The sequence below is a fragment of the Anabrus simplex genome, chromosome 13, assembly GCF_040414725.1.
Source record: "Anabrus simplex isolate iqAnaSimp1 chromosome 13, ASM4041472v1, whole genome shotgun sequence".
Taxonomy (NCBI): domain Eukaryota; kingdom Metazoa; phylum Arthropoda; class Insecta; order Orthoptera; family Tettigoniidae; genus Anabrus; species Anabrus simplex.
This window is the reverse complement of record NC_090277.1, coordinates 83,476,979-83,503,377: the sequence shown is the minus strand read 5'-3', so window position 1 is coordinate 83,503,377 and position 26,399 is coordinate 83,476,979. Positions and strand designations below refer to the sequence as shown.

Below are 26,399 nucleotides of genomic sequence, written 5' to 3'. Positions count from 1 at the left end.
CCTTGTAATGTATACTAATTTGTACATGTTAAATACTAATCAGGTACCTGATTTTTACCTTGAGGTCATAATTTTTGACTGATGATGCCTTCAATGAAGGGCGAAACATGTCTCAAGTGGAATTAAGAATAAATTCCTAAATGTAAAATTTATATGTATTGAATAGGTGACAAAATAAACCATTTAGCATCCTACATTCAGTATCTTCAATACGGACAACAATGATTTTTATCACTTGTAAGTGGTATGTTCCGAGCTGTCAGCGGAGAGATGGTGTGGAATGACATTAGTAGACGAATAAGTTTGAGTGGCGTTTATAAAAGTAGGAAAGATCACAATATGAAGATAAAGTTGGAGTTCAAATATTCATTTATGGGAAGGGGAGTTAGGGATTGGAATAGCTTACCAAGGGAGGTGTTCAATAAATTTCCAATTTCTTTTAAATCATTTAGGAAAAGGCTAGGAAAGCAACAGTTAGGGAATCTGCCACCTGGGTGACTGCCCTAAATGCAGATCAGTATTCATTGATTGATTTGGTTTGATCTCACTGTCAGATAGCTCCTCAATTCTAGTCACGTAGGCTGAGTGGACCTCGAACCAGCCCTCAGGTCCAAGTAAAAGTCCTTGGCTTGGCCGGGATTCAAACCTGGAGCCTACGGGTAAGAGGATTCTTTAAATTTTGGGCTACACAGAAGATAGTGTTATACTGTTTTTATTCTTGGACTGGACTTCACTGATGAAGGAATGTACTATGTTCATGAAAGATGAATGAATAAATCATTTTCAGTTATAAAAGATGTATTGACAAGGTGGACCAAACAGATACTATAGTTTATAATAGCTTTATCCTCACTAAGCAAGTCTCACAAGGAAAAATGGCATTAACATTCTTTTGGGTTTTTTCATGTCCTCTGTAAGTTTGTCAGTCTAATTTGTGTGTAAGTTGAGTTGCCAGTCTGAAGGGTTTTAACATATTAGCTGCCATGGGGCTGCGATCAGACCACCAGGCATTTATTAATAGCTACACCATTCCGCAACAGCCCTGAAGGGCCATGGCGTACCAAGCGACCACTGCTCAGCGCAAAGGCCTGCAGATTATGAGGTGTCATGTGGTTAGCACAATGGATCCTCTCGACCATTATTTTTGGCTTTCTAGACCAGGAACATGTTAACTATAGAGTAGAAGAAATCTTTGAGAATACATGGGCATAATATTTGAGAGGCTCGACATACAAATATTGACATTGACTCTTATTTATTTTCTTCTCAGGTTGGTATCCTCTTGATGTGTCGGTGTCGCCCTACTACGAGGTGGTGTACTGTCTCCAGGCAATCTCAGCATTGGTAGTGTGTCTCATAGTGTGTGCCACAAACACCTTCTACTTCTCTCTCATAATAATAGCCGCAACACACTTTGAGGCTGTGTCATCCGCTGTCAGGAATGTCAGAACAGCAGCCATGGAGAGAGCGGACATGTCACTGATGACAGATAAGGTCTCGTTCGACACCCTGGTGGCCAAGAAAATGGAGGCCTGTATGTCTGAGGTTATTTCCTACCACCAAAAAGTATTGAGGTAATAAATTTTATTCATATCTATGGTAGATGTCAAGCCTTAAGTGGATATGTCAATGAAAAATGATAATAAATGCATTTTTATTTTATTTTTTATTTGAAGTGTTACTGCCCATAGAATAAAATTCCAAAATTTTGTAGTGATATCTTGCTGGGAAGTACCAAAAAAAAAAAAAAAAAAAAAAAAAAAAAAAAAAAAAAAAAAAAAAAAACAGTGGCATATACCAAGAGCTACCAAGGCTATTGGTGAAGCCCAAACCTCAAATGAGAATGATGGAAATCTAAAGCACATTATAATGTAAGCATGTGACACATTGTTCCATTTACAAAACTTGAGAGCAGTGAGAAATAAGTTGCACATATTTCTGAGAGCAAGGTATCGGAGACTGATATTGCAGTCTAGGTTCTGCGTCCCTCTCCCCTTGACCCACCTCATGCGGCTCGCTGCTGTATGTCCGAGAAGTGCGGGGACCGGTGGGGGTAGGCGAGCTAGGCTTCGCTCCATCAGATCGCCACTGCTAATGAACAACCATGCGTTCCTCATCGTATGTACTTCCTCACCTCATACTTCTGACTTAATTATATAGATAACACAGTGCTGATATTTCATTCCCGTTTACTTCTACATCCTTGTAGGAAGACGCTGCAGGGCTGCTGTTATAGGAGTAATATAGTTTTCTTTTTATAGGTAGATCTGCTAAAATGAAATCCTAGGAATAGAACCCTTGATCATGGGTCAGATACCACCACTGATCTCTCAAAGAAGCTAATAAGTCAGTGAACTATGAGTACGACCGCTGGTAATGCTGTTTAAAAAAAAAAATAATGCAAGGCATCTGTACAGGCTTGTTGGTGATCTAATGAGGATGAAATGAATGGCAAAGACGTCCTAAACACCCAATCCCCAAGCCAGGAAAATTAATAGTATGAGTATGAAAGGGTTGATTCTGAGAACTGAACTGGGGCCATCGGACCAATGGCAAGCATTCTATCCATTTAGCCATGAAGCTGGACTTTAATTTGCTAAACCTTAGGCTTTCATCTCCACTGATCAGGTGTTGAGTATTGGCAGTGGCAGAGGCCAGGGCAGTAGCTTATGAAGCGGCCTTGGCAACACAGCAGGCTTCTCCGTTGGCTGTTGGCTGTAGCTCAAAACGCTTAAGGCTTGACATTCACTGAACCAACAATCGAAAAGGGGTAACCTAAGTCCAGTGGTAGCATATGTCTTGATCCCAGCATACACCACTGCCAAAAAAACAATTAGATACGCTAGGCAGTGGGGAGAGCCACATTTCTTTTAACAGTAAGGGCACACACTAGGTGTCCTTATATTGTATTCCACTTTGCGTTCCTCTAATTTTGCACAAAGTGTTTTATAATAGTGCTGAGTTTGGGAAAATGCAGTATTTTACTAAGTTTTACAATGAATTTACTTCATATAGAGAGTTTTGTTGATCTAGAGAAGGCATATGATAGTGTTAATAGAGACAAGGTGTGTGGAAACCCTGGAAAGAAAAGGATATGGAAGGCAATCATGGCAGCTAGTGAAAGCTATGTATAAGAATTTTTCCAGTTGTGTCCAGACTCCAGTGGGGAGAACAGATTGGTTTAGAAACCAAATTGGACTAAGACAGGGAATTGTATTGTCTCCACTTATGTTTACAATGCTTATGGATAAAATTCTAAAGGAAACAAAGGCAAGATATGGAGGGGATATCAAAATATTGTTGTTTGCAGATGACATCAGTGTGGAGAAGAGCAAAACAATGGTGACAAGAGGAGAAAGCGAAGGAAAAGGAATCGTTAGTATCAGGGGACAAAACCTTGAGGTTGTTGAATACTTCAAATATGTGGGAAACCAAATAATGCAAGATTCAAGGTTGGATAAGGAGATCAGCAGAAGGATACAAGTGGGAAATATTTTTTACCAGGTGTGGAACAGAGAAGCTATGAAATGTAAAGAGATAATGTACAAGATGTACTATACCCCTATATTAACGTATGCATCAGAGACTTGGATTTTGACAGCAAGAAATGAAAGTAAATTTCTGGCCAGTGAGATGTTCCTGAGGAGTATGGTAGGGACGACAAGGAGAGACAGTGTAAGAAATATTGATGTCAGGAAAGAGATGGGGGTAGAAAAACCTGAGTGATACAATGGAGAATGAGGATAGAGGAGAGAAGGATACCAAGACAAGTGTTGGAGACTAAGACAGAGGGAAAGAGGGATGGCAAGAGAAAGATGGATAGACTCTGCTCAAGAAGAGTAGAAAAAAAAAAGGAGACTGGAATCAAATACAATTACTGAAGAGGAGTGGTGGAAGGAGAGGTGCCTGACTCATTGGCTGAATGGTCAGAGTTGAGGCCTTCGGTTCAGAGGGTCACGGGTTCGATTCCCGGCTGGGTTGGGGATTTTAATCACCTCTGATTAATTCTTTTGGCCTGGGGACTGGGTGTTTGTGTTTGTCCTAACACTTTCCTCTTTATATTTACACAAAACTACCAACCACCACAGAAACACACAATAGTGATTACATCCCTCCATATAGGGTTGGCGTCAGGAGGGCATCCGGCCGTAAAACAGGGCCAAATCCACATGTGCGACACTGTTCGTACCCACAACCCCACAAGTGTGGGAAAAGCGGTAGAAACAGCAGTGGTGGAAGGAAAGGTAACGGTGGAGAAGTGCAATCAACACCCCGACCTGGCAGAAGCTGGACAAGAGGGAATGAAAATGATGATGATTTACAACAGCGGGTAGATCATCAAGAGTATTTAGGAAGATAAACAGGTCATGAATACATAACATACTATCCAGAGGACAAGAATATGTTGTCGTAGAGATTATGTATGGTAACCAAAGGCATGGGCTATTAGTCTGCTCCAAATGCTTCTAGGCAAAAGCTGTCACGGGATTATTTTGTGAACTTCCTAGTGATGATGCGAATAATATTTCGATAAATACTGGATTTAGGTTAATTGATACTGAAGTAAGGGACTGCCTGTAGGGGTGAAGTACAGTGGGGACTTAGGGTCTTGAGACCGCTATGGTAGCTGTGAAGGCCCTTCAAGAACTCTGAAAAAGAGGTGGCATAAGGGACACTTGTTAAGACGCAGCAGGTCGTTATGCATGTTAAGTACCAAAATGGGTTAAAAAAAGGAAAAAATTCAATGTAAATTCAAATCTTATAGCAATTGTATAGTATTATTTGAAGTGATTCCACATACTGTAAATGAGTTGATTATGTGTGTAAGTACAGAAGATATTAGTAGAATTTTGTAAATAATATAAATTTATTAAGGATGAGCTGAATGTTTAATAGAAAAATTGTCCGACTCGTTGGCTGAATGGTCAGTGTACTGGCCTTCGGTTCAGAGGGTCCCGGGTTCGATTCCCGACCGGGTCGGAGGCTGGGTGTATGTGCTGTTCCCAACATCCCTGCAACTCACACACCACACATAATACTATCCTCCACCACAATAAAACGCAGTAGGGTCTGCCTTACAAGGGCTGCACTCGGCTAGAAATTGCCACACAAAATTATTATAATAGAAAAATTGTTAGTGTAAATTGTAAAATAAGTTACTATATTTTAGGAAAATGGCTTCTTTTCTTTTCAATTTAAAATTTAGTGCTTGATAATAACATATTTTTGTGTATGATTTGCCACCAAGATAGACACCTCATTTGCAAATAAAGTGATTTGATTTAATTTGAACTTCTTTGTAAGGCCATAAATTCTGGACCAAATGCCAGCATGGTAACCATTTATTCGTGGAGCCAAATGGGGATGAGGTGAGATGAATTCATATGGCATGTTTATTCGGCCACTTGGGATTACCGATGCCAGCCTCAGTTGAGGAGCTAATCAAGATGAAATGAATGATAGTGAATGAAATAGGGTGAAGAGGTAGAAGAAGTCAGCTCTGGTCCATGAATTGGAACTGTCCAGGCATTTGCTTGCAAGTAGAAATGGGAAACCATAGAAAACCACTCTCAGGACACTCAATGGTGGGGCTCAAGTCTCCGAGTCTCCCGAATGCAGAGCTTTGCTGCTCTGCTCGGTTTCTGCAAAGTAGTACAATAATTTAAATTTAATTACAGTCATTCAAAAGAATTAGTTCAATGTTAACTGTCATTTCCTATTTTCTGATGCCAAAAAATTACCATTTTACTTATCTTGCTTATTTTGATTGTCCGAAATTATTTAAAGTCCCCCTTATGTTGCTTAACAGAGGTTTACTATATTATGATTAATAATAGCTGTCAGACCATCAATGAAACATATCTCTTTACAGGTTCAGTGATGAGGTATGCCAGTTTTTGAGCCACATCCTGTTTACAGAATTTTTCGTCATTTGCATCCTGCTATGCTGTCTCATATTCCAGGCTATGGTGGTAAGTAACCTAATCAAGATGAAGTGAATGATAGTGAATGAAATAGGGTGAAGAGATAGAATAAGTCAGCTCTGGCCCATGAATAGGAACTGTTCAGGTATTTGCCTGCAAGTAAAAATGGGAAACCATAGTAGTTTTACTGTAGTTTTACATTTAACACATTCACCGACTTCACCATGTCCAGCCTCTAATTCACTTTCAACATTTTTCACCAGTTGAAGCATCACAGAGTTGAACACCAGTTTCTTCTAATTGTATGATTGTTGTTGATATTATGCTGAAATTTGACTTGATATAAGCAAGTTCTCTGGTCAGTGTGGTACTTGAAAACAGCATCTTGGCAGTTTTGATGGAGGAAGCTTTGCCTTCGTTCAATGCATTAACAACATCTTCAGGGAAACTTAGGTTACGTAAAAGAAAATTTTTCAGCGAGTTGTTATAACATTGTAAGATAATATTAGCACTGTTAACAACTAAATATTCAATATCCTTTTATCCAGTCACAAGAAAACAGAACTCAGAGAATTAGAGTAGGTGAAGTGTAATGATCAAGAGGGGGTCCCGCAGGGCAAGATTATTGGACCTTTATGTTTTTTATATATATAAATGGTATGACATAGGGCCGGGATATTTATGACCTAAAATGTTTAGAAATATGCAAGCATTTATGACCGAAGAAAGTATGAAAATATAACAATAAATATGACTTTAAAATATTTGATCATATTTTTGAAATCTTCAAAATCTTGCCACCATTTAAATTAAAATTATATTGAAAATTAACTTTTTAAATCTAGCACATTCAGTAATAATAACTAAGTAATAATATTAATTTTTATATTATTATATTTTGAATTTATTTAATTACTCAATCCAGAGGTAACTCTCGACTCTTCACAGAATGAAATAAATGTCACATTTTCATGGGCGATCTGAAAGAATTACAATAGTAGATGACATACATTTTAAAGTTTTCAAATAGGAACAATCCTGTATTTTCATGTAACATCGACTTGTAACGGGAAAAAGAACGTTCAACATCACAGGATATTATTGGGGCATATTTGAAATAAGTCAAATCATTAGAGGCTCACCTTCATGGGATGTTACCGGCTTGTCACTCAGAATGTCGCTAATCTTGGATAGAGTAGAGTATCCTTCATTCCAACCCAGCATACACTGTAGTTTTACATTTAACACATTCACTGACTTCACCATGTCCAGCCTCTAATTCACTTTCAACATTTTTCACCAGTTGAAGCATCACAGAATTGAACAGCAGATTCTTCTGATTGTATGATTGTTGTTGATATTATGCTGAAATTTGACTTGATATAAGCAAGTTCTCTGGTTAGTGTGGTACTTGAAAACAGCATCTTGGCAGTTTTGATGGAGGAAGCTTTGCCTTCGTTCAATGCATTAACAACATCTTCAATGGCATTGTGATTTGTACAGTAGTAGTCTCTGGCATTATCAGTGATGCAGAATCGTATTCTATTTAAAACATCTTAATAACAGGTAGTCACATAGTTCTTGCAAAGTGCTGCTGCATTCGGAATATTCTGATTAGTGTATTTCTTCAAAAAATTGCTGAAGTGCTGATTATTAACTTTGTCCAGCGGTATATCAGCAGACATAATCATTGTACCTAAATCTTGTGAAAATCTGAAGTTTGGCTTGTCATAGACAGTCACGTTATTCAACATTAAACCGCTTTTTAACTTCTATTTTAATTTCGCACAGCTTACAGAACAGAATAGTGACATCTATACTGAAATGATTATCTCCACACTCGCACACAAATACTCCATGTTCCCCATTGTGTGAGGATGGGTTGGGGAGGCAGTGACACAGAAGGAACCCATTTCCTTGAATTTCTGCACTAGTAATGGAGCTTTGATGAAGATTCTTTTTTTTCACTGCCGAAATTAACTTATCCACATCAGGATGATTTTCACAAATTTCTTTTGCAACTCTACCTTAGTGCATGTGAAATGCATGTTACATGTATCATTTTAGGGGAGAGAAGCTGCAGATCTTTGCGAGCTTTCACCGTACAGTATAAAGAGCTGCATCAGTGACTAGAAGTGGATTATTTCCTCTCTTCACTCCTTCAGGCCACAACAGATTCATTGCATTATTGAAGGTGACAGCAATTGTCAAGTGGTTGGTTAGTTCTGTCCAAGGCTTCACAGGAAATGAGAAATTTATCTCCTACTCGGTCTCTCCTTAGAGCACCAACAACAACATTTGGCACGTATCTCCCTTCAGCGTCGGTGGTTTCAAAATGTGGTGTTACAGAAAAATGCTGAAGGTAAAATGGTAAACTCGTCTCCTCATCCCGAGGTGGTGCAGCTCTTTTCAGGCACACCCCCAATGCAGGTGAGCTGCGTGTACCATTTCAACCACATACCAGCCCTCCTGCCTTTCTTAAATTTCTGGCAGTACCGGGAATCGAACCCGGGCCGCCGAGGATGGCAGCTAAAATGAGGCGTGTATTTTAAGTAAGGGCCATTTGAAAATAACTATACAATGAAAGACAATTTTCAAACACCACATTTATTTGCAGGTTCTACATACTTTACTTTATTTTTCAACATAGCCACCATGTTCGTTTTAAACACTTATTATACTGTACAAGTAAGTTTTGTACCCTCTTCATAGACACTTGCCGCCTGCTCTGATAACCAAAGAGATCTTGATCTTTGCGTTTACAGGCAAATGTTTTGTTTATGTACAGATTTGAGTGTTCGATGACATGTTTGACTCCTTATGCCGAAGAAGGTGATGACATGTTGAGTCAGATTGTAATGGCATGAGAGAGAGAGAGAGAGAGAGAGAGACACACACACACACATATTCAAATGTAAAGGTGAAGGCCAAACAGACTCTGTCCCAGCGCAAGATCAAGACCTCTTGGTTATCGGAGCAGGCAGCAAGTTTCTATGAAGAGGGTATTCAAAATTTAGTTGTAAGGTATGATAAGAGTTTAAACAAACTTGGCGGCTATGTTAAAAAATAGAGTAAAGTGTGTAGAATCTGAAAATAATGTGGTGTTTGAAAAACTTCTTTCATTGTGGAGTTATTATAACCGACCCTTACTTAAAAAAACATGCCTCGTAACACTAACCCTTACGCTATGGGGGTGGATATGCTGAAGGTGAGATGGATAGATCGAACCACAAATGAAGAGATACTGAATGGAATTGGTGTGAGGAGAACAATTTGGTGGAATTTGACGAGAAGAAGAGATAGAATGATAAGACACATCTTAAGACATCCAGGACTTGTTCCATAAGTTTTTGAGGAAAATGTAGGCGGTAAAAACGGTAGGGGTAGACTAAGGTATGAATATGACAAGCAGATGTAGGATGTAGCAGTTATAGTAGCACAGGACAGGATGGCATGGAGAGCTGCATCAAACCAGTCTATAGATTGATGACTCAAACAACACATGTTCAATAAAAAAGAATTAGATGCAAAAATCATTCCTTAGAGCTACACAAGTTTGGTCATACTTTCAATTTTTTGAGTCATATGTAGCTATTTTTAAGAGCACATTTGGGCAATTTTTAGGTCCACATCTGAAGCCTAACGATTTACTCTGGTAACTCATTTTGATCTGTTTAATCAAACTTGCTTTTCACATTAGCACAGAACTACAATATCCACAGTATTATATTGTTGTTGTTGCTATAAACATTGGAAATTATAGTCTGTTTCATATTCTTTACAGACAGGCGGTGGTGGTGGTGGTGATTATTGTTTTATTATAAGATATTAGAATCATTCCATATTGACGGTTTTCACTTTACAAAGGAAAAATGAAATGTATCCTCCTAATTCAATACAAAACATAATTCCATCATTAGATGGAGCAATAAAATTCAAACGTTTTGACTTGTTTGAGCAATCTATAGTGAAATAAGGGGGGGGGGGGGTTAAAGTAATCTATATAATACAAGCTAAAAATGTGCTAAAAACATAATGAAGGAACAAAAGAGACAAGGCAGAAATAAAAAAATAACAATATACGGTACAATATTTACATCACTAGATGGAGCAATAAATGACTCGCAGTCATTTATGAACACTCCTAAGGATGAACCTCCGCAGCCAACGACTCATGCGTGTGCCAATGTTAACACGACGACATCGGCAAGTACAACTGAAGTGGGCACCTGACCATCATCACTGAATTTATCTCAGCTAGTCATTTAATGCTCCATCTAGTGATGTAAATATCATATTTATTTCCGTCATGTCCCTTTTGTTTCTTTTGTTCCTTCATTATGTTTTTAGCACATTTTTACCTTGTATTCTGTAGATTACTTCAATCCCCCCTTATTTAACTGAAGATGGCTCAAACGAATCGAAACATGTTTGAATTTTATTGCTCCATCTAATGATGGAATTATATTTTGTATTGAATTAGGAGGATACCTTTAATTTTTCCTTTGTAAAGTGGTGATTATTGTTTTAGGAGGAAGTACAACTACGCAACCATCCTCTATATAACACTAATCAGAGTGAAAAAACTGGAATGGATTCGACATAAAGGGAGGTTGAATAGGATATGTGAAAGTGAGGAGCCTGGCACAAGTAAGTGGGAACAATGCTAGGACTCAGCTAAGGACCCCATGGTCACCAACCCATGTTCCAAAGTTCAGAATCCTGGAGCACATTTTAGTTGCCTCTTACATCAGGCAGGGGATACCGTAGATGTTATTCTACTGCCCCCACCCACAGGGGGATTTACAGACAGGGAAACACACAAAGATAATACTATAAACATGATATAGGCTTTTGGGCTTATGCCGTGTCAAGAAAATAACGTGAAAATCTTTACGTTTCGCACAGAACTTTGCTCTGCGCGTTCAGAAGAAAATCTCGACTGTCTATGAGAAAGGCTTCTCAAACAATGAGGTTTGAATTTAGACATTATAATAGAAGTGGAAGATGTATGTTCATTCGTCACCAGATGGTTCTGAGAAACTTCATCTATTTCTAAACCACCTAAATCAGCAACATCCTTCAATTAAATTCACTATGGACATGGAGTCGGATGTATACCTTCCTTTCTTGGATGTTCTAGTAAGAAAGAAACCGGACGGCTCCTTAGGACATACCATCTATCGTAAGCCTACCCACACAAATCACTATCTTCATGCAGATTCTCACCACCATCCAGCACAAAAACAAGGCATTCTCAGGACACTCAACAAGAGGACAAGACAAATTCATGAGCCATCAAATATTCAGGTGGAGATGGACACACTCAAAGTCACGTTCAAGGCTAATGGTTACAGCAACTTGCAGATTCATAGAGCCCTGCATCCCAGAGATTCGACCAAGCAAAGCTCACAAAAGGATGAAGTGAAGGGAACTGTCTACCTGCCTTACATTTACAACACCACAGATCAAATTGGCAACCGTGCTTGGCACTATCACTAAAATTGCTCACAGTCTGGGTAAAACCAAGGACAAATTGTTCCCACTTTTACATCCTGGGGTATACGAAATTCCCTATACTTGCGGTAACGTATACATTGGCCAAAAGTGCCGGTCCATTGGTACTCGTATCAAAGAACATGAACGAAATACTTGTCTCAACCAGCCAGACAAATCAGCAATAGCTGAGCACGCTCTGTCGTCGGGTCATGATGTTATGTTCCAAGATGCTCGAGCTCTTACCCACACTAGACACTACAGGTCCAGGATTATACGGGAAGCTGTGGAAATACGTATAAATCCTAACAATTTCAACAGGGACACTGGCTACCAATTAAATAATACGTGGTTGCCAGCCATTAAGGATTTACATAGGTAGTTCCCTTCCCTGTCCCTTCACTATTGTTATTTCGCTTCGGTGTTTTCCAAATTCGTACGTTCCTCATCGCCAGATGTTTCATTCCAGGCTTGTGTCAATCTCATACTTTCATATGTGCGTACACCTGTTATGCTATGTGACCTTCTCAGACTGATTCTGAGGGTTCCGTCAGCTTCCGCTTCGAACGCTAGCTCTGTACCGTATCCAAGGAGCCATCTGGTGATGAATGAACGTACCTCTTCCACTTCAGTTCATCATCATCATCATCATCATCATCATCATCATCATCATCATCATCATCATCATCATCATTTCCCTTTATCCAGCTGTAGCCAGGTAGGGACAAATATGGTTCCTCTCCACTTTCTTCGGTCCTTCCACCACTCCTCCTCCAGCACTGTGTCCTTCCATCTCAGTCGTGGTCATCCACGGCCTCTCCTTCCTTGCATTTGCATTTCCATCACCTTTTCTGGCATTCTTTCGTCACTCATTCGCTTTATGTGCACAAACCATCTTAATCGGCTCTTCTCTATTCTATCATTCATTTTTTCCACTCCAATTTCTTCCCGGATTTTCTCATTCCTTATTTTGTCTCTTCTACTGTTCTGTATCATACTCCTCAAGAACTTCATTTCAGTTGCCTGTATTCGACTCTCATCCTTCTTTGTCATTATCCAAGTTTCTGTTCTGTAAGTTGTTATGGGTATGTAATACATCTTGTACACATTTCCTATGCTTGCATTGGCACATCTTTGTCCCATAACATGTTTCTTACCCTATGATAGAAACAACTTCCAGCTTGAATCCTCTTACTAATCTCAGCATCCAGTTGAGCATTCTCCATTAATTCACTCACCAGGTATTTAAATGTTTCCACTACTTCCAGGGGCTTGTCTTCAAGTCTAATCTGACCTTTCGCTTCTTTCTCCCTTTTAGTCGTAACAAGAGTTTTACTCTTTTCTACACTTATTTTCAATCCAGATTCTTCGATCTTCCCATTCACCACATCCAACTGTTTTTGAACCTTCCTGTCATCTTCTCCCCAAATCACAATATCATCTGCAAATAACAACATGTTCATTTCTCTTCCTCCATATGATACTTTTGCTATTCTCATGATGTCATCCATTACTATTGTAAACAAGATTGGTGATAGAACACTTCCCTGTCTCAGCCCACTAGTTATTTTGAACCAACTTGTCCTTCCCACTTGTGTTTGCATGCAACTACAACATTCCTTGTACATTGCCATGATCATTTTTATCAATCCCTTTCCAATTCCTTTTTGCACCAGACTGTCCCAAACTGTGGTCCTGGGGACACTGTCATATGCCTTTTCTACGTCAATGAATGTCATCACCATATCATTGCCGTACTCCCATTGCTTTTCCATTAGCTGCCTCATAATGAAAATGGGCTCTATTGTTGACCTTCCACTTCTGAAACCAAACTGATTTTCCTGTACCTGATTCTCAACCCTCAACCTTACTCTACTTTCCAGTATCCTCTCCATTATCTTAACATGGAATATTAGAATAATTCCCCTGTAGTTCTTCAAAACTTTCTTATTGCCTTTCTTGAAAATTGGGATGATTATTCCTTTTTGCCAATCCTCAGGGACCTCCCTATTCTCCCAGACATTCCTGAGAACTCGATATGTCCACTACAGTCCTACAGCTCCAGGTGCCTTAATCATCTCCACTGAAATTTCATCTACTCCAACAGTTTTTCCATTCTTTATCCTTCTTATTGCCATTTCAATTTCATTCATTGTAATTTCTTTATCCATTTCTTCATCAACTAATTGCCTTTCCTCGTCATCCATTGAATGACTGCCATCAGTTCTTATGTTCAGCAACTTCTGAAAATACTCTCTCCATCTATTTCTTATTTCTTCTGGCTTTGTTAATATTATGCCACTCATCCTTTACAAATCTGGTGTTTACTTGATCTCTCTTTTTGTTTCTTAAGATACCATACAGTAATTTCTTGCTGCCCTGCATGTCATCTCTCAATTTCTGTGTGAATAAGGCCCAGCACTTCCTCTTTTCTTCCTCCACTACTTTCTTGGCCAACTTCTTTGCCTCCACATACTTACTTCTACTTTCCTCAGTGTTAGATGTTTTTCATGCTTTTCAGGCCATTTTCTTTTACGTCACTTTAATCTTTACCCTACATGCCAGCAGTGTGTCTCTTTGTCTTTCACATTTCCTGATGTTCTAGCACATACCTTTTCTGCACATCCAACCAGTGCTTCCTTAAATCTTTTCCATTCATTTTCAACATTCCCCACCTCCATCCTGGGTACCAAGGGTATTATTTCCCTTTGAAATTCTTCTTGTATGCTTTTCTCCTTCAACTTTCATACTTTAATTCTTTACTCTCTTCTTAATGGGGGTTTTTCGATCTTTCCCACTTTCAATTTTCCTATCACAACTCTATGATTTCTACCAAAGGCTTCTTCAGGCATGGCTGTAACATCTAAAAGGTTCTTCCGGTGTTCTTTCTCTGTGATTATATAATTAATCATGGTCTTTGTTCGTCTGTCTCCTCAACCATACCTTGTAATCTTCTGACTGTTCTTCTTCCTAAACCAGGTGTTTCCAACAGTCATTTGGTTCATCATGTGAAAATCCACCAACAACTCGCCTTCTGGATTTACATTTCCATATCCAAAGGGCCCTACAACACCTTCCTTTTGTTGTCTTTCCATTCCAACTTGTGCATTTAGATCTCCCATCAATAACACTTCCTTATCTTCTATCTGTCTCTCCACTTCCTCTAAGAAGTCCTCTAGATGTTCATCTATGGAACCTGATAGTGGGGCATACAACTGAAATAGATCTTTCATGCCATTTTCAAACTGGAGTCTCATCACCATCATCCTATCACTGACGCATTTTGTATATTCCACATATTCTTGGATTTATTTCCTAAGTATAATGGCCACTCTACTTTTTGCCTCAGGTCCTCCGGTGTACCCTTCTCTCAGAGAAATCTCCCCCATACCCCTCTTCTTGGTCTCATACAGTCCAAGTATGGCTAAATCGTTTTCTATCATGAAGTCAACCAGTTCTTCTGTCTTTCCCGTCAGTGTCAGGACATTTACTGTCACAATCTTGATATAGGTAGTTTGTTGCTGGTTGCCCATTTCTCACAATTCTCCCAGCACCTGAAGAGCTGCGCGTCACTTTTAGCAGGGGACGGCCTAACCTTTTCCGAGACACCATATCTGCTTTGTCCATATAGGCTATTGTTACGATGGGCTCACCACACCCAAAGGCATTTTATACCTACTGCCAGGTTCAAAATTAGGCCGCCCCTAAGATGGAGACAGATGCCTTTTGTAGCTGCTCCTCTGGAATACAGACACTACGGGTTTGCCCCTTCCGCCATCTCCACCATACCAAAGTCCACCTTCTCCACCGTAGATGCTGTTGAGGTCTTCACTCGTAACCCTGAGCTGGGACCCATACCAGATGTTACACACCGGGTCAGTGTGCTCTGGGACTCACATAGGCAGGGGCGCCACTCCCTGGGTAGGGCTGCCTCCGAAGAGGGTCCCTACCTGCTACCTGCACTTCAGTTATAACGTCTAAATTCAAACCACATTGTCTGAGAAGCCTTTCTCGTGGACAGTTGACATTTTCTTCTGAAGACGCAGAGCAAAGTTCTCTGTGAAACGTAAAGAATTTCACCTTATTTTCTTGACACAGCATAAGCCCAAAAACCTATGTCATGTCTATAAGTACGGGCCGTGAAAGCATCAGTGGCAAAGATAATATTGCCTGCTGGAAAAATAACGATGGTTCATTCAGATTTCTGCTCTTCAAATGATGGTGATAGGTTTTTCTGACTCTTTCATAGTTCGTATTATCGTAGTATGGGAGGAATGCACATCAGCGGGATGTGAAAAAGCAGTCATAACAGAGAAATTTATTGTTATCGAGAATATCATTAAACTGAGATTAATTTGATATTGAATTAACTGGAATTAATGCTAGGGCGAGAATATCATTGTAGAGGTGATTATCAGTGTATCAGTATTTTATAGAGATTTCACTGTATTCAGAGATTGAACTTCTTATTGTCTTTCAGAGTGATGTTACCAGCCCTCAGTTCTTGGTTTCACTGGTCTTGCTGGTCTGTCAGCTGGGACAGCCATTCATTTACTGCCACTATGGAACTGATCTGATCTGGAAGGTAAGTTTACGCAAAATTATAAACTCTTCATACAAGCTTCTATGGGACTGAGAAGTCATAACCGATGTCACGCTCAGCAACATCATCATTTCCCTATGTGCAGCTGTAGCCGGTAGGGGCAAATATGGTTCCTCTCCACTTTCTTCGGTCCTTCCACCACTCCTCCTCCAACACTGTGTCCCAGTCCAGGTTTCTTTCTCTAATACTGCATTGGACTATGTCCTTCCATCTCAATCGTGTTCGTCCATGGCCTCTCCTTCGTTGCATTTGCATTTCCATCACCTTTTTTTGGCATTCTTTCGTCACTCATTCGCTTTATGTGCCCAAACCATCTTAATCGGCTCTTCTCTATTCTATCATTCATTTTTTCCACTCCAATTTCTTCCCGGATTTTCTCATTCCTTATTTTGTCTCTTCTACTCTTCTGTATCATACTTCTCAAAAACTTCATTTCGGCTGCCTGTATTCGACTCTCATCCTTCTTTGTTATTGTCCAAGTTTCTGCTCCGTAAGTTGTTATGGGTATGTAATACATCTTGTCCATAGTATCCTTTGCTTCCGTTGGCACATCTTTGTCCCATAACATGTTTCTTACACTATGATAGAAACAGCTTCCAGCTTGAATCCTCTTTCTAATCTCAGCATCCAGTCGAGCATTCTCCATTTCACTCCCCAGGTATTTGAACATTTCCACTACTTCCAGGGGCTTGTCTTCAAGTCTAATCTGACCTTTCCCTTCTTTCTCCCCTCTAGTCATAACAAGAGTTTTACTCTTTTCTACACTTATTTTCAATCCATATTCTTCAATCTTCCCATTCACCACATTCAACTGTTCTTGAACCTTCCTGTCATTTTCTCCCCAAATCACAATATCATCTGCAAATAATAACATGTTCATTTCTCTTCCTCCATATGCTGCTTTTTGCTGTTCTCATGATGTCATCCATTACTGTTGTCAACAGGATTGGTGATAGAACACTTCCCTGTCTCAGCTCACTAGTTATTTTGAACCAACTTGTGTTTGCATGCAACTACAACATTCCTTGTACATTGCCATGATCATTTTTATTAATCACTGTCCAGTTCCTTTTTGTACCAGACTGTCCCAAACTGTAGTCTTGGGGACACTGTCATATGCCTTTTCAATGTCATTGAATGTCATCACCATATCATTCCCGTACTCCCATTGCTTTTCCATTGTTATCCTTCCACTTCTGAAACCAAACTGATTTTCCTGTATCTGATTCTCAACCCTCAAACTTATTCTATTTTCCAGTATCCTTTCCATTATCTTAGCAACATGGGATATTAGAGTAATTCCCCTGCAGTTCTTCAAAACTTTCTTATTGCCTTTCTTGAAAATTGGGATGATTATTGCTTATTGCCAATCCTCAGGGAACTCCTTATTCTCCCAGACATTCCTGAGAACCCGATATGTCCACTGCAGGCCTACAGCTCCAGCTGCCTTTATCATCTCCACTGAAGTTTCATCTATTCCAGCAGTTTTTCCATTCTTCATCTTTCTTATTGCCATTTCAATTTCATTAATTGTAATAGGCCATATATTATTCTAATTGATAAATCAAAAAGATCCGCATCCCTTACAGAAATTGCTGGCAATAGAAATAAAATGCCTGTGGATACTAGAATCAGTCACCTGCATCATCACACCCACGTTGAACTACAGAAAGCCACCCTCCTGAACACCTGCCACATTGTGAGAAAGTTTCTAGGAACAACTTTACCTCTGAGTTACACCAAACAGTACGAATTTCCAGGCCGCAGTTCTGGTAATATTGAAGGACAGATTCCCAAAACATGGAGATACACATTTATTGCATATGTATATATATGTTGTAATAATTTCTGTTGTAAATATTTGTATAGTTTCACAATCAAGAGAGTGACTCCTTGCTTAGGCCGAGTCAGCCCGTCATATTACTGGCACAAGCCGAGCCTTCCTAAATGTATGTAATAATAATCGTACAAGGCGTGTTTTTTAAGTAAGGGCCGTTTGGAAATAAGTACACAATGAAAGACGATTTGCAAACAGCACCATTTATTTGCAGATTCTGGTAATATTAAGTAAGGGCCGTTTGAAAATAAGTACACAACGAAAGACGATTTGCAAACAGCACCATTTATTTGCAGATGCTACATATTTTACTCTACTTTTCAACATAGCCGCCAAGTTTGTTTAAACACTTGTCATACCTTATAACTAAGTTTTGAATACTTCATAGAGACTTGCCGCCTGCTTCAATAACCAAGAGTTGATCCTGCGCTGGGAAGAGTCTGTTTGTCTTTCACCTTTACAGGTGAATGTGTGTGTCTCCATTCCATGGTCTGTTGCTTCGATTCGGGTGTGATATGCAAAACCCATGTTTTGTCTCCCATTACGATGTGACTCAACATGTCTTCACCTTCTTCGGCATAAGGAGTCAAAAACGTTATCGAACACTCAAATCTTTTGTTTTTATGGTCCTCCGTTAGGAGTTTAGGGACCCAACTGGAGCACAGTTTCCTAAATTTTAGGTTTTCAGAAACAATTTTGTAAAGCACTGATCTAGACACATCATGAAAGGCGTTTGAGAGAGCTGTTATTGTGAAGCGCCTGTCCTCATGAATCTTGGTTTTAACAGAAGCCAACAAATCATCTGTGATCAGAGATGGGCGACCGGAGCAGGCCCCATTATGAACGTTGTCACGTCTGTCTTTGAAGTCTTGTATCCACTTACCCACTTTGCCTTCAACTCATGACATTAGCACCATACACTTCGCAAATCTGTCGGTGACTATTTATCATATCACAGACCCATAATACACAGTGTAATATTTCCCAAGGCAACTCAGATTTTGATATGGATTGCCTTAGAGTGTGCTTTGCATGTTCCAGAGCTCGTCGGTGCAGCAAGCAGCTTACGACAGTGGCTGGCACAGCAGCAGCTGCAGTAGCCAGTTCAGGAAGAGCATTCAGATGATGATCATGAGAGCTCAAAAGCCGACCAAGCTAACGGCTCTTTCCTTCGCAGATGTATCTCTTCAGTTCTTTACTAAGGTAGGTCGTGATTGTGAGCGACATTCATTACATGCTCACATCACTGGATAATGATGTGAGAGTTTCTATAAGGAACTGAAAAAACTAGAGTCTTTGGTATTGGGGGATTGGAACACAATGGTCAACATCAATGAGTACTTACTGTGGGGTGAAGTCGATGTGAGCATCAATACTCGTCGTGGAACCACCTTGACAGATCTTGATGTGAGTAGTGCAGGATAAGAAAAAAGCCAGATAAAGACAGGAAAAGAAGACACGCATAAGACGAAGATGAACACAGGCAAGGGCGTGACATGGCAATTTCCTGGGTGTTGCCAGTTCGAAACTGATACAGTCAGTGAGAGGATGACGTTCCTTCGAGCATTCTTGTAACATTTTACAAGGAAACAGTACTTTCTGAAATATAATTTCCAATTAATATAATTATACAAAGAATGGTTACAATAAACTTGGAAAAGGTTATCTGAAAGTATTGTATTTAATGCTCCTCCAGAATTTGTATTGCACCTACTTGTACTTCAGTTTAGTTCGTCAAACTGTTTCATTTCACAGCTTCATTGTATTCTTTCTGTTGGTTTTTTAAATGTCTCGCTTAACGAAAAGTCTCATGATTGAAGTCCAAACGGTCTGATACCGTGGTCGAAAAAAATTTCCCCATCGGAATGTTGGCTGGCAAGGTGGTATACAATTTCTAATCACTGGATTGCGTGCCAAAAGCATGCAGTAAAATCCAAACCTCTCCACAGTGCTCATATGGAGTGAGGTCATATGACGCTGTTGATGGTGATCCGTCCGTCGGATGGTGACTTTAAGCCTTGGGCAGACCCCTTGGTGCTATTCGACAGGAGTAGGCTACGTGCTGGCCCCGAGTTTCACCTTCTCCCTTCCTACTATCATATATCACATCATTCATCTCATTAACTCCTCTGATGTGGTTGATGTCAGGACGAGCACTTGGTCATAAAAACCTGCCACGACAGATTCATCTCTCCTCATATCCGACCCTGTAGAGAAACGTGACAAGGGTTGGACAAACAAACAAATGAAATGTCTATTCTTTATTTTCCAAGAGAAACAATAGATGCAACACAATTTTTAGAATGTTCACTACATGCGCGTAGAACATGGAAACTGTAATAGACAAGAAAAATGTTCCACCGATCAATACATTTATTGTGAATGAATTATTGCACTAGTACCGGTTTCGACCTATCTTGGCCATCATCAGCTAGCACACAAATTTACAGTCATAGGACAAAATTACAAAAATGTTACGTAAGAGCATCCGGATGTCTAATGAAAAATGTAAGTAAAATATATTGCAGTATGTTGCGTTAAAATATCTCTGATTAAAAGTGGTGATGGTTAGAATAAACTAAAACCTATTGATTAAGCATGGACATGAGTACATAAACACATTAAAATATATATGCCACATCATAAGACACTAAAAAATATAGCACATTAAACACATTAAAACGTGGTATATTTTTAAAAAGTCTATTAAAATTTGAGTTCATGTTGCGTTGCATTCATTCTTCAATCCTCTTGTAGTTCTTGTGTTGATCAAGTTGTATAGGTGAATATCGAGAATGTTCTATGGCTGATATACTTTGTATTGGTATGTTATAAGAACTCTTGTCATTAAAATTTGAAAATTGGGTACTGTGCAATTCAACTGTTGATGTAGTCAGGTAAGATTTATATATACAGCAAGATAGGGTTTAATTTTAGAGCAGTTGGTGGTGACACTTCTCTCATCTATGCACGTTATATGGTTGTTATCTGTAAAGAAAAGCTAATATGAGTATGGCGTATGTATGAAGGAATGCCTGGATGTATGTGTGAAATGAAAAAAGTACTTACTGTTGTTGCTGTGGAGGTTGTGTACCGATATGTTTGGAGATTTGTTGTGTTCTGCTACGAGTACGTCTGGGGCTCATGTGAGCTGTGTGGAGGGATGTTGGTGGAGGGGATGGAGGAGTGGCTATTGTGAAGGTAGGGGCAGGGTTAGGTTTGTGATTCGTCGGTTTGTTATGACGCGTGTTTACAACGTGTGTTTATGTACTCATGTCCATGCTTAATCAATAGGTTTTAGTTTATTCTAACCATCACCACTTTTAATCAGAGATATTTTAACGCAACATACTGCAATATATCTTACTTCCATTTTTCATTAGACATCCGGATGCTCTTACGTAACATTTTTGTAATTTTGTCCTATGACTGTAAATTTGTGTGCTAGCTGATGATGGCCAAGATAGGTCGAAACCGGTACTAGTGCAATAATTCATTCACAATAAATGTATTGATCGGTGGAACATTTTTCTTGTCTATTACATTGAATCCAATCAATACGGAATATGAAACTTATAAATAATAGAACATGGAAACTATCAAAATTATTGATACCATCTTTGGTTGAGGTGTTTTTGTTTTCTTTTCTTTTCATTTGAAAAAGGAACTAAAAGGCTAGCAAAAAGGTCTTGATTATTATTTTTCATTACCGCAGTGCCACAGTGATTCTATATATCATGTAAAGAAATCTGTAACCTTTGTTTGCAACCTCATTTATGTGATTACTCCAATGAAGATCATTCCTTATACTAACACCCTGGAACCTGCAGTGTTCCGCATGAGAAGGTATAACCCCATTAACACAGTAATTAAAACTGAGAGGTGGTGGCGATTATTGTTTTAAGAGGAAGTACAACTTGGCAACCACCCTCTATATAACACTAATAAGAGAGAGAAAAAAAAGAAGGGATCCGACACTTTGAAAAATGAAGGTATCGGCCAAAGAAAGACAAGAGCCACAACAGGTGTTAAAATGAAAGACTCCCTAGAATTAAGATATCTAATACTGTCGGGGTCGGGAAGGAACAACAGTTGGCCAATGGAGGTCGGATAGGATAGATAAAAATTGCTTGTTTCTCCGACATGACAGCACAATGCACAAGGCTACCAACTGAGGAACTAGGGGCAAGGTGATTGCTGTACGTTGTTAGGTCTGTCTAGTGACAAAACCATTGGATTGGGCTCAAGCAAAGGAGTCTGGAGGGCATAAGCTGCCAAGTTAGAGCTGGTCTAGCATTCCTTAGGGAGATAGCAGCTCATTCTATGCTGGAAAGTGGTGATAAGCTGAATTAATTATGCTGGGTAGTGACAAAGCCATTGGTCTGGATTGGTTATTAATGACAACAACAAAAAATTGTAGGTTAGACCTCAAGATCGAGACTGCAGTGCACTTTTCTACATTGTTTCCTTTACAGGTTATATTCTCTTGTGCTTTTATTCTGTGCAACAGGTTGGCAACAGGATATCTTTCTCTTGATTGCAGGAATGATGTCATATCCAATTATATGTCAGCTAATGGTGGCTCAGGCGATGGAGAATGGTGCGTGTTGCATTTCATTAGGTCACAGAAGTAAACGTACTTCTGGGGGGTGGGCAGGTTGTGCAATGAACGCACCTTTCCTCTAAAAGGGATTCAACATAAAATTTGCAGATGGCAGAGGATTAAGTTCCAAAGCGAGTATTTACGGAGAAATTAATGGGAAGAAGACAACGGGGAAGGTGCAGAAAGAGGTGGATGGGTATGGTGAAGAAGAATTTAGAGTAGAGAGGAATAAAAGTAGAAGAAATATAGGAGGAATGAATGGAGTGGTGGAGGGATAGAATATTGTGGAGGTCCTTTATTCATACAACCCGACCCAGAAGAGTTGAAATGAGAAATGAAGAAGTAGTAGTAGTAGTAGTAGTAGTAGTAGTAGTGGTAGTATTTCATCCAGACACTGAAAATTCTTTGGTTTCTCTATTTTTAAAAACTAAGAGAGAATTATGGCCCTTTAAAGTGCAGTGTTCTCAGTGGCCACCAGGTTTGGAGTACCTTAAAACAGCCCTGGTTAATGCTAATTATGTGTAGAAACAAAGTTGACTTTCTGGTATCTAAAATCTGTAGCGTTTTAATAGACGTTAAACCATTAACATTATTATTAACACTTTTCTTTCTTCTACGCAGGTGCTGCGGACATCGTATTCGTTCTACACTCTTCTCCATCAGATCCACGAAGGAAAACCACATGTGGAGATATGAAATGAAGACGAATTACAAGAAGTGGAAAGGAAATAATTGTGGATAACAGGTGTTTGACCTTATCTTGTTGCCCATTTAGCTTTACGTTGTCTTAGCAATATTTTTCAAAATGGACAAAGTAGCAAAGGTGAACTATTGTTAGACTGATGCTTTCACATCCCAGAATAATAGACATGACATTCTGTAGGGTTTTTGCTGGGAGCAAGTCAACTGGGTACAATTGGATGTGTAAGAACTGGAACTGTACAGGAGAGAGCTTATTTATCTGCAAACAGCGACGTATAGATTCGTAGAAATTGTTCTTGTTCTTTCGTGTGTCCTTGGCTGTTGCTCCCTCTTCTCATCCTGACCTGTTGTTGTTTGAGTCATCAGCCCACAGACTGGTTTGATGCAGCTCTCCATGCCACCCTATCCTGTGCTAACATTTTTATTTCAAAATAACTACTGCATCCTACATCTGCTCTAATCTGCTTGTCATATTCATTCATACCTTGGTCTAACGCTACCATTTTTACTGCCTACACTTCCTTCTAAAACCAACTGAACAAGTCCAGACTCCCTCTCTTCCATCAGGTGATCGGAGGAGGCCAAATCTTGACTCATCGGTGAACAACACTTGATCCCATTGTTGTTCTGTCCAGCCAAGATGTTCCCTTGTGAAACGTAGTCAAGTTCCGGACCTGTAGCAGGTCTTTTGGACTGAAGATTGGCTTCTTCCAGTCTTCTTTGAACGGTTCTCACACTAACATTGACCCTTCGAACTAGGTGGAGTCGATTTCGTGCTTAATGGCAGTGGTGTGACGGTTGCAGAGAACATGAAGTGTAAGAAGCGGTCATCTCTCTCCGATGTTGCTCTTCTCGGGCCTGATCCTGGTCTCCTTGCACAGCCTCCAGTTTCCCTGTACCTTCGTTCGGTTCTGGAAATCGTGAAAGGTGTAGTCCTCAACATTTCTGCAACATAATGCATGCTGCGACGCATCTTCTACCCAAGCAACAGCTTTCGCAGCTTGTTCACGTTTTAACGGCATGTTTACTCCAGAAAGCTGATTAAGACAATCACAGAAAGATCCTACAACCATGTGTGATTGAAAGGGGAACAATTTAAGGTACAACAATAAGCGCTAGAAAAGCGGGAAAACATTATTGGCTCATATCCCGTGATGTGTTTTCCAGGTTGCGCAGGGAAAAGCAATTGAGGCTACTGCAATAAACAATCAACACTTCATTGTTTGCTCGCAAAGCAAAGCCAATAACATACCCCATCTTAAAAAATTGGTAGAAGTGCTTCGCTTTGATTAAATAGATAAGTACACATCATTTATTGGGTGTTGCATTTTTTCATGCCGCGCAGTGTGTATTATCAAGATCCTAATTTTGTACAATTATTTCACTCGTGCATGTTTTGTCAGCCCCAACTTAAACCTTAGTCAATACGGACCAACTAAGGACCGAAAAATGATCAAATTCGTCGAATCTGCTAAAGTTTAACGTATTTAAATATTTATCTTCAATTTTATCATTGAGCTGTGCTGTGGGTCTATTAATTGATACCTATAAATTTCTCGAGTTCTTAAAATGTTCAGTTTTATCTCTTTTGGATGTGTGTAAAATGGTGAGAGAATTTTGAATATTTGATACTTCATGTCCTGTGTCACGGTGATGTGCAGGTGTTCCCGAAATCTGATGTCAAATCCTCGTGCACAGTTTTACAGGTGATTTTATATACACCAGTCTCTTTGAATTTGTATGGTGTATGAAGTTCCTATGCACCATGATACCCAAGACCAGGAAGGACAAGATCAGGAATAAAAAAGTCCGAGAGGAGGTGGGAATAGGAGACTCCCTACTACAGAGGATCCAGAAAACAAGACTGAAGTGGTTTGGGCAGGTAAAAAGTACGAGTGCAAGCAGGACTGAAAGAAGAGAATATGAAAGTGAAGTAAAAAGACCAATGGGCAGATCCAGAGGAAAATGGACCGATCTGGTGAAGAAAAATGTCGAGGAGAGGGGACAAGATTGGGAGATCACAAGAGAACAGTGATTCATGGACAAAGATAGAGGGGCTCGTAGACCACACCCGGGCAACTGGAGATGGTCAACGATGATGATGAAGCTGATGAATATATTTTGCTTACACGGGGGTTCTGGCTATTTGGTATGCTGTTTTTACCCATTCAACGCCAAACGCATATACATATGTTTTGGTGTAGTGTGTACTTCACCAATCTCATAAATGAATGAGATATAGTGTCATGCTTTTAAATTCCATGGAAATGCTCAAAGAAGTTCTGTACGGCAGTTATACCACTCCATTTCACTTCATTGGAGTGGAACATCTTTCCCGCTAACGTTTAGTCATCATGGCGTTTTGAGGTATACATTCATCTCTTGTCGTCGAAGAAATGGGATGTTTCCTCATAAATAGCGATTCTGGAGAGGTATATTTTGATAATGAAGATGGAGAATATATAGGGAGCTATACTGAAATACAAGAAAGTGCTGCGAGACAAAGTAATAATAATTAATCTCATGCGGAATTGTCACACCCTCCACAGATAAATTCTTTTCTCTCCAAATGTTAATGATTTTGATAATACCAGTTCTCGGATCAACAATTTTGTGTTATATTTCAGTAATAGTCTCATTGAGCGGAGTAGCCATTTTAACACATTCTCAACTGAGGTTTGCATCAGGTAGGGCATCCAGCCGTACAAATATGGTGTAAAATATAATCTCACTTCATCCCCGACCCTGTATTGGGCTGCGGGGCTAAGGGGACCATATGTGTTCCATTAATAGTATCAGTAAAAAATGTATCTGTAAAAATGCTTCTTCCTTAACAAAACCCAGCTTGGTCATCAAAACTCGGCAATGAAAAAGTTACTATACTCACAGCTCACGTGAGGGCAGCCATATTCATCATCAAGGTTCTGTCTGACCACCACAATTAAGGGTCACTGTTTGTGCAGCAAGCACATCATAACCACTTCACATTTGCGCCTGCCATCCAAGAACAAGTAATTGATTCCCTGCAATGTTCTGTGTCATCCCACATCATTGGTCAGAGACTAACAGGAGCCGGGCTACGGAATTATCATCCCATACGGCTGCCGTTGACAGCACAACACAAACAGCTGCGTTCGGAGTGGTGCTGTGACTGGGAAGCATGGACTGCTGATGAATGGCGTTGCACTGTGTTCAGCGATGAATCACGGTTCTGCACTACCTCGGATGACCGTC

The 26,399-nt window shown here is 39.7% G+C and overlaps 1 protein-coding gene across 1 annotated transcript; it reads left to right on the top strand.

Annotated features, from left to right (window-relative positions):
- Positions 1 to 1,502: 1,502 nt before the first annotated feature.
- Positions 1,503 to 23,269, top strand: LOC136884667 (odorant receptor 4-like). The gene is made up of 5 exons (XM_067156919.2): positions 1,503 to 1,574; positions 5,873 to 5,972; positions 15,901 to 16,005; positions 18,902 to 19,063; positions 23,085 to 23,269. The coding sequence occupies exons 1-5, from the start codon at positions 1,525 to 1,527 to the stop codon at positions 23,157 to 23,159; spliced, it is 492 nt and encodes a 163-aa protein (XP_067013020.2). The 5' UTR covers positions 1,503 to 1,524; the 3' UTR covers positions 23,160 to 23,269.
- The last annotated feature ends 3,130 nt before the right edge of the window (positions 23,270 to 26,399 follow it).